Source organism: Mesocricetus auratus, unplaced genomic scaffold (genome assembly GCF_017639785.1).
Source record: "Mesocricetus auratus isolate SY011 unplaced genomic scaffold, BCM_Maur_2.0 Super-Scaffold_100010, whole genome shotgun sequence".
Classification (NCBI taxonomy): Eukaryota; Metazoa; Chordata; class Mammalia; order Rodentia; family Cricetidae; genus Mesocricetus; species Mesocricetus auratus.
The window spans coordinates 22,935,169-22,950,052 of record NW_024429194.1 but is presented as its reverse complement, the minus strand read 5'-3'; the positions used below and the strand labels follow the sequence as shown (position 1 = coordinate 22,950,052).

Genomic DNA, 14,884 nt, shown 5'->3' with positions numbered 1-14,884 from the left:
TGGAACCTGGGGCCCCAGTCACCTTCCTAGGCTAGAAGCTGACACCGAGGCCTGGCCGGCACACTGGAAGAAAAGCTGGCTTTCCACTGCCAGCAAGTCCCTGTATCGTCCCCAAAATGAAAGGCAGCTCTGCAGGCCACGGGCTGTGGGGAGTAGGGAGGAGCAGTAGTTAGCAGAGAGGTGAAACAGGGGTATCCAAATGTGCTGCAGGTTGAGCTTCCCAGCCAGAGGACCCTCCGTTTCCGCTTGGTCTGGAGGCCAAGGTGATAGATAGCACACAGCAGCTTTATTACCAGACGTAGCAGCAAGAACACATCAGGGGGACCAGTCCAGCCCCAGTTGGGGTCCAGCTGCCTAGAGCCAGCTGTGGGGACCTCCTATCTCCTCCTCGCGTGCCCCCAGAACCCAGCCTTACCCCTGCTCCAGGCCCTCGCCGCAGCAAAGGCCTGCAGGGCATGGGAAGACAGTCACACAAAGGTTGGAAGGCATGTAGACCTGGAGCAGGGCAGCATGGGGCTCATGCTGCCCCAGCAGCTGGTGGAGGCGATCCGTGCAGGGCAGTGGGGGCGTGCAGGTAGACAGACAGACAGCCAGGCTCACCACACAGAGCATTTGTGGACAGGGTTCATGGGAGAGTCCTTGGGACAGTGGAAGGCCCGGCCGAACTCCTCAAACTGGGACACACTGCCCAGGACCCTAGGGTGGGGGAGAGACCCCAGCAGTGTGGGCTTCACCAGCCACCCGATCACCTTTTCTGGGTTGACCCATGTCCCTTCTTGTCCCCTCTGCCCCCATGCAGATACAGGGAGGGGACGGCCCAGGAAGGCAGACGGGCATACCGGTAGTGCTCAGGTGCGTGCTTGTCTGTCAGCACCTGCAGGTAGATGGACTGCGACCGTCGCTTGATGCACCAGTTCTGGGCAGGCAGAGGGAGGAGAGGAGGAAATGGAACCAGGTGTGTACCGCTCACTCCCTCCCCCTCCCCACACTTAGGCCCCAGCAGAAGCCTTGGGCCATCATCTCTGAGCGGACAGACAGGTGATGGGAGACAGGCTGGAGTCTGGGCATGGTCATTTGAGTCCTGAGCAAGGTTGAGGCTGAGTCTGGACACCGAGTTCCCTACCAGCCCTGCCCGGCCCCTAGCGGGTGTCATCGGGTCTCCATGCAGCCCACCTGGGCGAAGGCAATGAAGAAGAGCTGGTTGTGTGTGTACTTGAGTCGGTGCAGCGGGTGCTCTGGGCCGTGCTCCCGGACCCACTTCTGGTAGGCCTAGGGGTGCAGAGAGGAGGGAGATGCTGTGACCGCCTAGGCTACACTCCGCCCTTCTCCATCCCCCACCCAGCCATCCTCCCAGGAGAAGACTAGCCCCTCCCTCACCAGCCCCTGCTGTACATCACCCATTCTGCTGTCTTCCCTGCCCGCTGTGGCATGTTAATCCCAGAACAGTGCCACCTCCTCCAGGCAGTCCTCTCTGCTCTCCCAGTGAAGACATTGCCTGTTTTGCTTTGTTCCCCCACCCCAAAGGACCCCAGCTGAGGCCAGAGCATCGGCAAGATGAGAACGGAGGGACTGTGTCCCTAGTCTGGGGTTCTCATCCGTTTCCACCTGTTCCCCAGCAGAGACAGCAAGTAGGCTGGGTGGCTCACATAGTAGGCCAGCTTGAGGCCTCCCATGTCTGCGATGTTCTCACCAAGTGTGTGCTTCCCATTCACCTGCCAGAAAGGAAGAGGAGGGAGCTGCTAGGGGCCTGCTGGCCTCCCACACATCTGGCTACCCTGAGCCACTGCCCCTCCCCCCTCCCCAGGGAACTCAGAAAAGGCCTTTTCCTACCCTCACCCCTCCACGTGCGCCACGTGAGTCTTGTTCGTGAACTATGTGGCTGTTTGTGTACATGGGAATCTGGAGCGTGTGTGGGTGCATATGCATGTACATAAGCGTGCATGCTTCCAGTCTGTGACCAGCCAAAGGGGCACTAGCGACAACGACGAGGCAGGACGGTCTCACCCGCTGGTTGTAGACGGTGAAGTTGTCATAGAGGCGAACAATGCACTCGGCCTTGCGCAGAAAGCGGCTGTAGGAAGCCTCTGTCCACCAGTGCAACAGGTTTCCTGAGCGGTCATACTGGCCCCCTGTGGGCAGTCGACGGGTTGCCAGCCAGCACGCCAAGAGTGAGCCTCACTCTAAGGCCAGGCTGGGCACTGAGCTCCTCCTCTCCAGCAGGCAACACCAGCTCATCCCCTATGACTTTTCCACTTCCTGTCCTCACCCTCCCGCAAGACCTCCTCAGGCTCACCCCAGTCATCGTAGCCATGGGTCAGCTCATGTCCAATGATTGTGCCGATGCCCCCGTAGTTCAGAGACCTGGAATTCACAGCAGCAGGTTAGGCCCTAGCCCTCACCTTCTTTCTGAGAGCCCCCACATTGCTGCCAAGCCCCCTATTGCCCCGGCAGGGGTCCAAGGAGGTCTCAGAGGTCTAAGCATCTCTAAGGTCCTCGGCATGTGTCCCTCAGCTTCCTCACAGGCTCCGTGAAAGGAAGCAGTGACACATGTCTAGCTGTGTTTGGGGAAAGAGCATCTTACAAAGCTGATAGAGGCTGTGAGTTAAAAGAAGCAGGAAGGAAACTGAGGAATTCACTGGAGGGCTAGGTCTCCTTCCTCATCTCTGTGTTCCTCCACCTGCTGGGCCTCATATGGGTAAGGGGTATGCTAGTTAGCTTTGGCTGTAGTCATCTGAGCTAGTCCCAGTGAGGGATTGCCCAGCTCAGACTGGCCTCTGGCCGTATCTTTGAGAGACTGTCTTGACTGGTTGATGACTGATGTGGGAGAAGCCGGGTCCACTGTGGGCAGCACCATCCCTAGGCGGGTGGGCCTAGGGCGTGTAAGAGAGTGAGCTGAGCATGACCAGACAGCAAGATAGTGAGAAAGCAGCGTTCCTCCATGGGTTCTGGTCTGAATCCCCTCGATAATAGACTGTGGCCTGGAAGTGTAAGGCAAATAAACTCGTTCCTCCCCCAGGTTGCCTCTGGTCGGGGTATTTTATTGCAGCAACAGTGATCAAACCAGAACAAGTGTATAATCGGGAAGTTACTGCCTACAATTTCTTCTAAATAACCACAGATGAGATGAAGCGGGATTATGGGAACCCAGGGTGTGTAGCTGAAATTGCTCAGTTCTCCCCCACCCTGGTGGACCCAGTTGCACCCTTTAAGTTCCCTACTTACTGTGGGAAGTCAGGGTCGTACAGGGTGGGCTGCAGGATGCCAGCTGGGAAAACTAAAAGGAAGGTACGGTTAGTGGGAACACATCCACCTCCAGGCTTATCCCGGGAGGGTCAGGACACATCTCCTTACCCATTTGGTTCTTGTTGGGTAGGTAGTAGGCATTAAGGGCCTGTGGAGGGAGCAGCCACCTGCGCAAGGAGGCCAGAGTCACCTGGAGGGTACACGCTACTTCCCCCAGGATCCTCGCATCCTCCTGGCCTCCCTGGGCGAGGCCATCACCTTATTCTCCTCGCCTGTGTTCCACATAGACCCTTGAACCCAGCATGTCAGCATGCCCTCGCTTCCCTCGTGGCCCCCTTGACCCCGAGCTCAGGGCCAGGTACCCACGTGGATTTGTCCACTTCCTGCCGAATCTTCTTGACGGACAACTGGATACTGAATCGGATGCTGTTCAGGATGTTCTTGAAGTAGGTCTTCTCGTGGACCTCAAACTGCGTGGAGACGGGCAGTGCTCAGCCACGAGCTGGGCAAAGGCCACGCCATTTGCTGAGGGACCATGATTCCTCCTCCAAGTCTGGTGACAGGCTCCCCTGGGGCCTGGAGACAGTGAAATCCTGCCTACCTCGTATTCTTTGTCTACAGCCTCGGGTTTCAGCAGGAAGTCTGGGTAGCCAACCATGACCATCATGTACTGGAGCTGCAGGTGAGAGACAGGGCGAGGGATGCAGGACCTCAGGAGACAGCCCTCATGGGCAAAATAACGAAAAAGAAAATAGCTGTACACTAGCCTGGGTCTAAGACCAAGGCAGGACAGAACAGACCAGTCAATGCCATAAAGGTATCTTTCCCCATTTTTATTTTTATTTTTTCAAGACAGGGTTTCTCTGTATTGTTCTGGAGGCTGTCCTGGAACTCACTCTGTAGACCAGGCTGGCCTCAAACTCACAGAGATCCTCCTGCCTCTGCCTCCTGAGTGCTGGGATTAAAGGTGTGCGCCACCACTGTCCATTATTCCCAGTGCCTGATACCCAGCAGGTACTCAAACAGTATTTGCAGAGCCATCAACTGGGACTCAGACCCTCCCTCACCTTGGCCCGAGCAGCTGCCTTGGTCTGGGCATCCATCCAGTCCAACTCCTCCAGGCGCTGGCCCAAGATGTATTTGATATCTTCTACTAGCTGCTGTACCTGAGGGTCAGACATCAGGGATCAGGAGTCGACTAAAGAAGCTTTAGACCTGACCCCAGCCCCTGGCACCAAAGGTATTCCTATGGTCTAAGACCACTTCTTCAGCAGAGGACACCATGCTGAGCACCAAGGAGAGACATGGGAAGTAAGGCCCTGCATTCAACAGCATGAGAGCAAGCTCCTGCCTGGAGGAGGGAACCATCCCAGCACAACCCTATACAGCCCTAAGATCATGTTTCCTAAGCATGGCTAAGAAGGGCCCTCTGGGGAAAGGCAGTTGACTGCATGCAAGCTTCCTAGGGGAGGAGAGGCCCAGGGAGGAGCATCTTAGATCTGCAGGGACAGCTAAGCCCTATGCCCGAAGCCACAAGGGGACGTATGGAGTCTTCCATTGTCTACACCGAGCTCACCACTCGCACCCCCACCCTAGACCCAGGGCAGCCTGACCTTGGCTTTACTGGCAGCTGAGAAGTGCTCATGTACAAAGAGGGCACCAAGAGCCATGCCAAAGTGGCGGTTGGCCTGGCCCAGGCAGACTCGGGCCAACTCCTGGGGTTTGTCACTGCCCTCCATCTCTCTGGCCAGCTCGTGCAGTGCCTCACGGAATGGTGGGGACAGGTGCTCACTCAGAACCACCACCACACGCCACACTAGGTAGTTGTGTAGGATCCTGGAGGCCAGGCAAAGCAGGGGGTTGTCCAGACAGACATGCAGGTAGGTCACCACTGTCCTACCTACCTGTGCTCCCATGCTAGGATAGGACCCTGTGCCCACTAAGAAGGGGGAAAAGGTCAACTTGGATATGCAGAAATCAGTTTTGAAATGTCCCAAGCCCCAGCCACACAGCAGAATATGACCTTGCTAATAACAAGAACCCTTAAGCCTGACCCTGATGGGCCAGCATCGTTTCCAGCTTTTGAATAGGACACTAAGCACTCAGAGATGGCTACCTAGATGGCCTTCTTTTCCTTCCCTGGATGTGCAGGGACTAGCAGGATTCCCCCCTCCCCCTCCCAAGGATCTACTCGTGTGCAGCATGACTTTAGCTACATATCCCTTAGTGACGTCCAAACTCTCTGCCTCGACATCCCTGGAGGTCAGGACAAGGGAATACCAGTCTATTCAGGCTCCCACAGGGGAGGTGTGAGTGGGCACCAGCATATGACCTGACCCCAGGATCTGATGCCGTCCAGGGCCCCCACCTGCCTCCTGCAGTGTGGCTTCAGCACAGGCAGGCTTTACAAAGGTCACCAGTGGATGATTCTAGGTTGCTAAAGGGGGGTCCCTGAGGCAAGGAGCCAGGAGTACAGGGGTGGGGGACCCGCAGCCTCACCTGCGGGGTGTAGAGCGGATAAGCTGTGACACTTGCTGCATGTAGTCTGTAGCCAGCAGTACCACCTCCTCGTCCTCAGAGAAGTCCTCCTGGAAGATTTGATCCAGCAGCCACTTCCACTGCAACTGCGGGGCCGAAGGCAGAGAAACAAGAGACAGCAAGGAGAGTCAACAAGGGCACGCGGACATGGGGGGTCATGGAAGACCTCGGACATACCGAAAGAAGGTGACCTGCCATCCCAGCCCCCAGCATCACCCATCTACCAGGTCTGGGAGCACTCACGTGGGGGGTGATCTTCTGTAGCTGACCCAGCGTCACTTTGTTGTACATGGAGCTGACGTCTCTTCGGAGATCATCATATTCTGACACAGAGATCTGGAGTGGAGACCAGATAGACCCGGGCATGACATACGCTCCCTGACCATGCCCCAGTCCCAGGAGCTCCGGCCCCTCCCACTCACGTTGGCCAGCCTCTGTTCCAGTTGAAGGATCTCTTGAGCCTTCTGTTCCACAGAATCCGCCCCCAATAGTCTGAGAAGACGCTCCATGAACACCCTGTATGCTGCCAGAATCTAGAGCAGGACAGGAGCTCCTCAGTTAGAAGGAGGGAGACACTTCCCCCTGGAGCCACTTCCATTCCCGAAGCCCCACCCCACGTCATGACAAGGCACCTTCTCACTCTCCTCATCTTGAGCTAGGTACAGGGTTCTCTCTGGCAGGGTGAGCCCGTCCTGGTCAATCTGAGGAGAGAAACAGGGACTCCAGGTCAGAAGTTAATAATGTCCAGTCTTCCATCAATCTCACCCAACTGTCACAAAAGAGAAGACGAGCCAAACATAGATCCATTGCCACAGCTCCAAGAGCATGAAAGCCAGCCCCTCCCTCCATCCCGAGAAGCTAGCCAAACCCCATCACTGTTAGTCCAGCCTGAAGACACCTTGGAGAGCCCACCCTTCACTCCTTCCCCAGCAGCCACCCTAGGGACACCATAAGACGCAAGTACTGGGAGTTGGTGCCTCTGGAATTCCTGACCAACCCCAGGCTTTCAGGGCGGTAGCCCGCTGTCCCCCCCGAACCCCGCCTGCCTAAGGGCTGGGAATTGCGGCTCCCGCGGCTCAGCTAAACACCGCAATTACTCCAGGGAAATTACTTGCGCCCTCCTCCCGCGCTCTGCCGGTGCGCGCTCCACTCCTCCCCGCCCCGCGCCCCTCACAGTCCGAACCCACATCTCGGGCGCGGGATCGAGCTTGGGGCAAGCGGCGCCAAGGGTCCCAGGTCTCAGGCGGGGTGAAGGGGTTGCGGTGGTGGAGTGGGGGTGACACACTCACACGGATGACGTAGCGCGAGGAGTTCCTGTCGTCCAGGCTGACTGTGAGCGAGAAGAGCGCGGCCGCGCTGTACACGCCTTGCGCCTTGTACAGCAGTCGATTGAGGTCCCAGCGAGCCGCCCCGGGACGATCGGCCGCACCGCCCAGGTCCCAGCCACCGCAGTCCTCGATGACCTCGAGCATGGGCCGCGGCCCGAGCCTCTCGATCTCGCGCATGTCGAGGCACGAGCGGAAGAAGGCGCGCACCTTGCGCTGCGCAGCGCCGCCGGGGCCTCCCGCAGGTCTAGCCAGCAGGCGCCGCAAACGCTCCTCGTTCTGCTCGCCGATGGCCGCGATCGTGCCGTAGGTGAGCTTGTCGTCGGGGATGGCGTGGCGCCGCAGCCAGCCCCCGCACGCGAACGAATAGAAGTCCTGGCACGGGTCGATGCTGGCGTCCAAGTTGGCAGACAGGAAGCGGGCGGCGCGCGCGAAGGCCTTGCGCTCGGGGCAGCCCTCGGGACAGGCTCCGCCACCGCCCGCCGCTCCGGGGCCCAGGTACTTGAGCGCCAGCATGGCAGCCAGGATGGCGCAGAGGCCAGCGGCGAACACCAGCCCCGACAGCAGGCACACCTCGCGTCGGTTCCAACGCGGCAGCCCGGCCCGGGCCCCGCTAGCGCTGCGCCCTGCACCCCTCGGGAAGCCTGGAGGCAGTGAGGTCCCTCGGGCGCCCCCGGTGCCACACCGGCTTACGTACTTGACTTCCTGGAACTCATCGTAGTGTGCTGTCATGGAATATGGGGCCTCCATGGTGCCGGGGCTGTGGCTGCACACGCCTAGTTTGGTCGGTTATAGGATGCTTCGGTCTAAGGGCTTTCTGGTCGGCGCCCACATGGCCTCCCCGGTCACAGCTGTAGGGAGGGAACATTAGCAAGCTCAGAGAGGCCCTAGGAAGCTGGGGGGGGGGCGGAGGACAGGAACAAGGGATGGAGGTTAGTTTAAGAAGATGGAGGCCACCTGTGATCCACAACCTAACCCTGTGCCTGGCTTCACTTTGCCACCCAAGGAAGAAGGAAAGAGGAGGGCTCAGTCGCCACCGGCTCTTACGGGAATAGTAGTCATTTAACCTGCCTTCCCACGTCCCCACATGCTCACCGCAGAGTTGGGATGCCCTGGCACAAAGCAGAAAAGCACCGGGCACAAAGTGGGGCTTCGCTGGCAACCTGTTTCCCTCGCCTTTGCCTTTCTCGCCCACCATCTGCTCCAGCCAAGGCCAGGTGGGGGAGGGGGAGAGCAGAAGCCAGAGAAAGGAGGTGTGGTCAGGGGCGCCTCTATGCGGACCCTGAAGCCACCTTCAGCTCGTGGCACTAAAAAGCGATCAGACGCCCAAACTTTGTCCTCGGGGAAGTCCGCAGGACCACTCCCAAGCGAGCTTCTGGCTATTTCTGTTCAGTAGCCCCAAAGCCCACCAGCCCCTTCCCCAAGCAGCAGTCCCCTCCAGCCCTCATCTTCCCCCCCCCCCCCACACCCGACGGCCCTGACCAGAGACTGGTTTCATCATTTACCACCCATCGCAGCCCCAGGCCATTCCTGGCGTCAACAGGTTCTCCCCAGAACCCAAAGTTAGGCGAAGTTTCACCCCCCTTTGCTACGCCAGCCCTGAGCTCAGAGTCTCCTGCGTCGCGCAGAGCTTAAGAGCAGAGTCCTGGAGTCGCAGCCGCAGCTGGAGCCAGAGCCGGGAGGACACAGACAAAGCCAAGAAGCTCGGATCAGCGGCCGCGGTGGCCCCAGAGGTGGCTGCGATGGTTGGCCTCGGCGGCAGTGGGCCCAAATGACACTTACCCGGCAGGTGCGCATCTGGGCCGGGTGAGGACCGAAGAGTCGCGAGCAAATCCCGGCCTCAGCCGGAGCGGAGCTGAGCTGGCTGCCGCTCCGTGAGCCCGCCGCCTCCTCTGCCGCCACGCCGCGCCGCCCGCCGGCCCCGAAGGAGGGGGCGCGCAGGCGGCTCCACCCTCCTCCTCCCGCCCCCTGCACCCCTCCTTCTCCCTGCTTCCCTCTGGGCTACCTGTCAGCTCCCGCAGCGCGGAGGTGGGGATGACGACCGCCGAGACACGCTCCTGAGGGTGGTGCACAGGCTTCAGACTCCAGGACTCTGGAGTCCAGATCTGTCCCGGGAGGAGGAAGCGCAGTCCCCTTCCGATGAGGTGCCTCTGCTTGGAGCTACCTGCAGTCTGCGGTAAAGGGGCTGAAGCTGGAGGTCTGGAGGCAGATCTGGAGCGACAGGGCCGTCTGGACAGAGCTCACAGCAGCTCGGCCCAGGGAGGAATCCAATGGGCTGTGGGATGCGCAGGGGAAGAGCTTGTATCTTGCCCCGCACTCTGCCAGGTGCTTCGGCGTCAACACTTCTTTGTCCTTTTAACTTGTGTTCATGCCTGCCCCGTCTGGGTTCTGGTTGGTGCAGTCCCCTTCACCTAGCTCGCTCTGCTGGGGAGGCTGCAAAAAGAGGCTGAGACTGTGACCTCCTACCATCACTGCCAGGAAGTCACTGGCTCACATAGGGAGAAGGGCCAAGGAAAGGATGCTGTAGGCCGGGAGAGGGAGGGATCGTGCATCCACTTGGCTCAGAACTACTCCTCATGGGATTCCATGGGGCGAATTTGCCCTGCCTTCCGCCGCTTCTAGTTGAACTTGCTTCTCAAATGTTGGACCTCCCTTCTCCCACGACACAGAACCGTCGTTGCCTCTCCACTGTATTCACAGGGTGAAGCCCACGCGTGACAGAGAACTAGGAGCTTCCTAAAGGACTGGGACTGTTTCTGGAATGTGCTCTCTCTGCCTTGCCTTACACATCTCTTCCTGTGTCCCTGGCCCTGGCTGGCCTAAGCAATGTTTCAGACATTGGTGAATACCCATGTGATGGAATCCATGATGAGGTGGGAATGCAGAAGTGGTCCACCATCCTGTCACCCTCCCCTGGGGCTGTTCCTAGCCTCGGTAGCCCCCTCTTCCACTATCCTGCCTGTGCAGTCTGTCCATCTCTCCATCTCGCAAGTCTCACTCTCAGAGATATCTCTCCATCTGACCATCCTGAGGTCCTCCTCTGTCTCATGCGTTCTCAGATCCAATTAATTCTACTGAGGGGAGAGGGAATTATGCAAAATGCTGTGTTTCCGTGAGGGGGAGGGGAGGGCAGGGCGGTGGCAGAGGGGCTCTTTGTGTTTTTAATCTGCGTTTTCCCCTCAACATTCCATCTCCAGGAGGATAATTTTCCAGCCTTTTCAGGCCCTGATTGGTATCATTTCTCCAGCAATGACAGCTTTTATTTTCCCCGAAATGAATGCCGTGAAATTTCCAAGAAATATAAAAATGGATATTGTCTCAAGAAGCCGACTGCTCCGACAGGAAGGTGTGGAGACAAGTATGCTTCCCCAGGGACTTTGGACTACGGCCACAGGAGGATGGGGACTCTGGTCCTCATCCCTTCCTCGGCTTCCCTCCTGGGGCCAGCCCTTGCACTCCATTCAATTGGTTAGCTGCCATTGATCCATTCCATTCATCTGTCTTCCAGCCAGGCTGTTTGGGCCTCCCTGGCTACCTGTTCTGTTCAACATCTTGTTCTCCACACTGAACCCTGAATGCAGGACCAGGGTCAGCTGGAGTCAGCTTAGAAGTGGCTCTTTTAGTCACTCGATCTTCTCCACCTTGACATGTTCTGTGGTCAGGCTGTCCACAGAAACGGTCCAAAGGCCCACCCCTTCTCTCTCCTGCCTATCTTCAGAAAAGGGAGGTGAGTGAGGTGAGCCCCAGGGGTCTGAACTCGGTTCCTCGCTCTCTCAATCTCTGGGGTTCTCAGAGAGCCTCCTTCAATTACTAGGTGATCCCAAAATTGATTAGCAAGAGAGTGACAGCACAGACATGGCCATGCCTAGCGGAGTCCAGCAGAGCCCTGAGTGAGACTCTAGAAGCTCACCTCAGGGAGAGGAGGCAGGTGGCAGCCAGAGAAGGCAGAGAGGGGCCAGGGACGGAAGAGAAGCATTTGGAAGCAGGTCTTTGCCTCAGTATGAGCCAAGGGCATACCCCAGTGACCCTGCTGATGGGTATCACTGGGTCTAGGTTCTAGGAAGGAGTACCAATATCCTCATCTCTGGCACTCAGCACTGACAACTACTGAGCAGTCACCAAGGCACTGTCTGTCCTGGCTGGTCTGTCACCTCCCAAAGTCCTTTCTGTCTTGCCCTAAAAGAGGGCTATAACCTGAAGTCAGACCAGTCAATCCGAGACAGCTATGGTCAGCACCAGCTCTATGCAATGTGGGACAGGCTCTGGCCCCTGCACTGTCTCAACTCTGGGATACACCCTGGTCTCTACCCCATCCAGTCAGTGCCCTGATCTCCCAGCAGTTCTGTGGTGTCTCCTAGGCCACAATCAGCTTCCTGCCCTCCGCCTGGCCTCCCTGGGCTCATCCATCCATTATTCACGAAACAAAATGGATTTTTAATTTGAGAAATGAAATGACTCTCCCTAGTGGCTGGTGTGGCAGGGAGGGGGTAGAAAGGTCGGCTCTTAGAGATGGCAGCACATTGCTAACTATGGGTCTCCTTGGGAAAGTGGATGCCCACGGCAGGTGACGGGTGTCACAGGTGCCTGCACCCCACCCACCACACAGACCCAGGCGTCCACTCGTGCTGGAGTCATTGATGGAGTTAAGGGTGCCCATCAGTGCTGCCTCAGCCCACAGTGAGGTCTGGGAGCAGCTAGAGCCACCACCCATTTGCTTTCAGAGTCCTGTGCCAGCCTCCTGGCTGGTCTGTCACCTCTCAAAGTCCTGGCCAACTGGCTCCCCAGGATTCAGCCCGTCCAGTAATTCATAGCTCAAACTGTGCTTTTAAATAATTGTCATTCATTTATTATTTAGTAAGTTAATTATTGCAACAGGGTCTCCCTATGTTGCCCCAACTGGTCTGGCACTCCTGGGCTCAAGTGATTCTCCTGTCTCAACCTCCTTAGTAGCTGGGATTATAGTCAGAGCACACTACCACACCTGGCTATGGAATGGCTTTTTAATTTGAGAGGTGAAGTATCACTCCCTGGTGACTGGGCTGGCCAAGAGAGACCAAAGAAGCCTGGGGTCTCCTGCACCCAATCTAGTTTAGGTCCCCAGTTGAGCTCTTAAGTACAGGCCTGACTGTCACTGTGTATCCTTTGGTCTGGGGAGCACCCAGCTTCCCCACTGACCTCCAGTCCCCAGAACCCTGAGTCACCCTCACCATTAAGTCACTGGAATATATTCCTTGAGGCAGTCATCTTCCCTGTGTGTGTGTGTGCGTGCAAGCATGCGTGTGTATGTGTGTGTGTATGTGTGTGTATTGTGTGCATGTGTGTATGTGTGTGTCTGTGTGTGTGTCTGTGTGTGTATGTGTGTGTGCATGTGTGTGTATGTGTGTGTCTGTGTGTGTGTCTGTGTGTGCATGTGTGTGTGTGTGTGTGTGTGTGTGTGTGTGTAGGCCAGAGACCAACTGCAAGTGTCCTTCCTCAGGTACTATTGTATTTTGAGACAAGGCCCCTCACTGGCCTGGAGCTCGCCAAGTAGACTAGGCTGGCTGGCCATCAGGCCGGGGGTTTCTTCCTATCCCCACCTTCCTGATATGAGTTTTATAAGCATGAGAACCACACCCGTTTTTTTGTTATTGTTTTAGCACGGGTTCTAAGAATCAAACACTGGTCCTCATGTATGTATGATAAGCAATTCGCAGGCTCAGCTCTTCCTCCCCAGCCTGGAAGTGGCCGCTTCCATGTCCTTCTCTGCCCTTTGCACTCTGAGTTTTCCCCACCTACTCCCCCTCTTCCCTGTGAAACTCGGATTAAGTTTCGTTTCCCAGAACACAGCTCACTCCCTTACACCGCAGGACCTTAGCACTTTCTGACTGGAACATCCTTCCTCTGTCATCTCTTAGCCATTGTCAGTCATCTTTCTGGCTTTCTGGAACATTCCCAAGTGGCATCTTCAGTCCTCAAGTCTGGACAAGTGCTGTCTCCGTGGCCTTGGGGCACGCCCTCCCTGAGTCCCTGCCACACTGCTCTTGCCCGGAGCCCAGCACAGAGACTTGCTAAGTGGGCTCTGGGAATCCACCTGTACCTGCCTCCCAGCACCAGGTTCCCAACACGCCCAGCCTCTGAGGACTGAACTCAGCTTCTCCTGCTTGCACAGCAAACACTTTACCAACTGAGCCATCTCCCCAGCCTCTAAACAACGCTTATCTTAGTAAATACCTAAGCATCTTCTTGTTTCAAAAGGTTTAAGCCATACACATATGGGGAGGACCAACCTGGAGATTCTCCTTCCCACCCCTTCCCATCCTCTCAGGCCTGTGTATCCATAGCCCATGTGAGCCCCCAGCCCCCAGGGCCTCCTTGATGTGGTCCCACATTCTTCCTCACAGCAACTCAGTGTCCTTCCTCAAGCCCACTCTTTTTGGAGCAGCTCCACGACTGTGCATCTTGAAGCAGGCTGTAAGGTCCAGGACCTGTGCTGCAGGTGCTGAGTATGGGGAGGGCAGGTGCTGGGGCTGACTTTACCCAGAAACCTCTAAAGGAGTCTCAGACCTTGTGGCTGGGACCTTGGCCTCCTGTCCAGACACCCTGCCTCCAAAGGCCTTTCCTGGCTCTCCCGGTCTGAGGTGGCCTAGCCATCTTTCATCTGTTGCTCTGGGTACGTCTTGTACCAGATTTGTCCCTACCTGACATTCTCTTGTGACTTGCAATGGCAGCCTCCCTTCCTCAGTCTGTCGGAAGCAGAATTTTCCCATTGCACCATCCATCTTGTCCAGTGAAGCCTGGGTACCGGGCAAGGGGTCAGGGTGGGCTATGCCAATAAAGCAGGCAAGGCAGTGTCAATCAGAGGTTGAAAGGATGGGGCATTTGGAAGTCAGGTTTGAAGCCTGCAGCTCTGACAGCTAGGCCTCTGGGGCTCTCCATTTTGATGGAAAGGCAGACAGACAGCTCAGCTCTTGCTGCAGATGCAAAAAGGCAGGGGATTAGGGACTGTGTGGCATTGGAGCACACAGCCTAGGCACTTCTTCCTGCCTGTCGCCATGGCCACTGCCCACGACTGCAAGAAAGAAGCCCCCGAAGGGACCTAAAAGGAATCTTCCTTGGCTCAAAGGGTCTCCAGATCCCCTCCCCCCCCACTCCATCATCATTTCAAGTGATTGGAGCTGAAGGGGATTGTTAGGTAATTAAAGCTGAGTCACTAATTGTTCCTTTTAGGAAAGAGAGCCTGGATGCAGAGGGGAGGGAACAGGAAGTCTCAAGGGGCTAGGCCTGGTTCTGGCCCTGGGTGGAGCCTTCTAGAATATCTATGTGCTTTGGGGGCAGGGATGTGGGCAGAGACTAGGCAAAATGGATGGAGGACCAGAACAGAGTTCAAGGCCCTAAAGCACCTGTGTAATACCATGGATGACCATGCCTAGCTCTGCGCTCTGCACCCCCCCCCCATCCAGGTGTGGACTGGAATGGAACTTGGCAAGGGTCTTCTACAGAATCCTCTGAAAACAAGAGGCAGGATACCAGGACCGCCCAGTTGCAGGCTGACCTCCGGCCAGGAGCCTAGGTGCTAAGTTCCTTGCTGGCCCCGGAGCAGGCACTCTGGCCTCACAGAGTTAGCCGGAAGCTAGGTAAGTGTCCACCAGCTTAGAAAACCAGGCACAGCTGGGGATTCCATCAGCTTGGCCCCAAAGCACCTCCTGGAAACTTAACCCAGGGCCTCTGCCACTATTGCCAAAGGAGGTTTTCATTTTCTATCTCTGCCTAACAAGCTACTCCAAACACGGCTGTTAGAA

At 56.9% G+C, this 14,884-nt stretch overlaps 1 protein-coding gene across 3 annotated transcripts; it reads right to left on the bottom strand.

The window, feature by feature from the left end:
• Window positions 1–264: 264 nt before the first annotated feature.
• On the bottom strand, window positions 265–9,735 carry Ecel1 (endothelin converting enzyme like 1). Of its 3 annotated transcripts, XM_040753115.1 has the most exons (19): window positions 8,889–9,007; window positions 8,202–8,304; window positions 7,071–7,957; window positions 6,414–6,482; window positions 6,204–6,314; window positions 6,025–6,117; window positions 5,743–5,867; window positions 4,857–5,079; window positions 4,311–4,409; window positions 3,845–3,919; window positions 3,610–3,713; window positions 3,352–3,410; window positions 3,223–3,274; window positions 2,294–2,361; window positions 2,005–2,129; window positions 1,647–1,712; window positions 1,174–1,269; window positions 840–916; window positions 265–696 (listed from the first exon to the last, which is right to left on the bottom strand). In XM_040753115.1, exons 3-19 carry the CDS (start codon window positions 7,854–7,856, stop codon window positions 597–599), a joined length of 2,328 nt encoding a protein of 775 aa, XP_040609049.1. In that variant the 5' UTR covers window positions 7,857–7,957; window positions 8,202–8,304; window positions 8,889–9,007; the 3' UTR covers window positions 265–596. The 3 variants fall into 3 exon arrangements, with proteins under 3 accessions (XP_040609049.1, XP_040609050.1, XP_005082304.1); XM_040753116.1 differs by lacking the exons at window positions 8,202–8,304; window positions 8,889–9,007 and adding an exon at window positions 9,112–9,735; XM_005082247.4 differs by lacking the exon at window positions 8,202–8,304 and having other exon boundaries at window positions 8,889–9,032.
• Window positions 9,736–14,884: the final 5,149 nt, after the last annotated feature.

Coding starts and splice junctions, on each gene's coding strand:
- Ecel1 (XM_040753116.1), bottom strand. CDS start 7,856: ATGGAGGCCCCATATTCCATGACAGCACACTACGATGAGTTCCAGGAA. Junction 3,920..4,310: donor AGGCAGCTGCTCGGGCCAAG/GTGAGGGAGGGT, acceptor TCTCACCTGCAG/CTCCAGTACATGATGGTCAT. Junction 917..1,173: donor TCTTCATTGCCTTCGCCCAG/GTGGGCTGCATG, acceptor CTGCCTGCCCAG/AACTGGTGCATCAAGCGACG.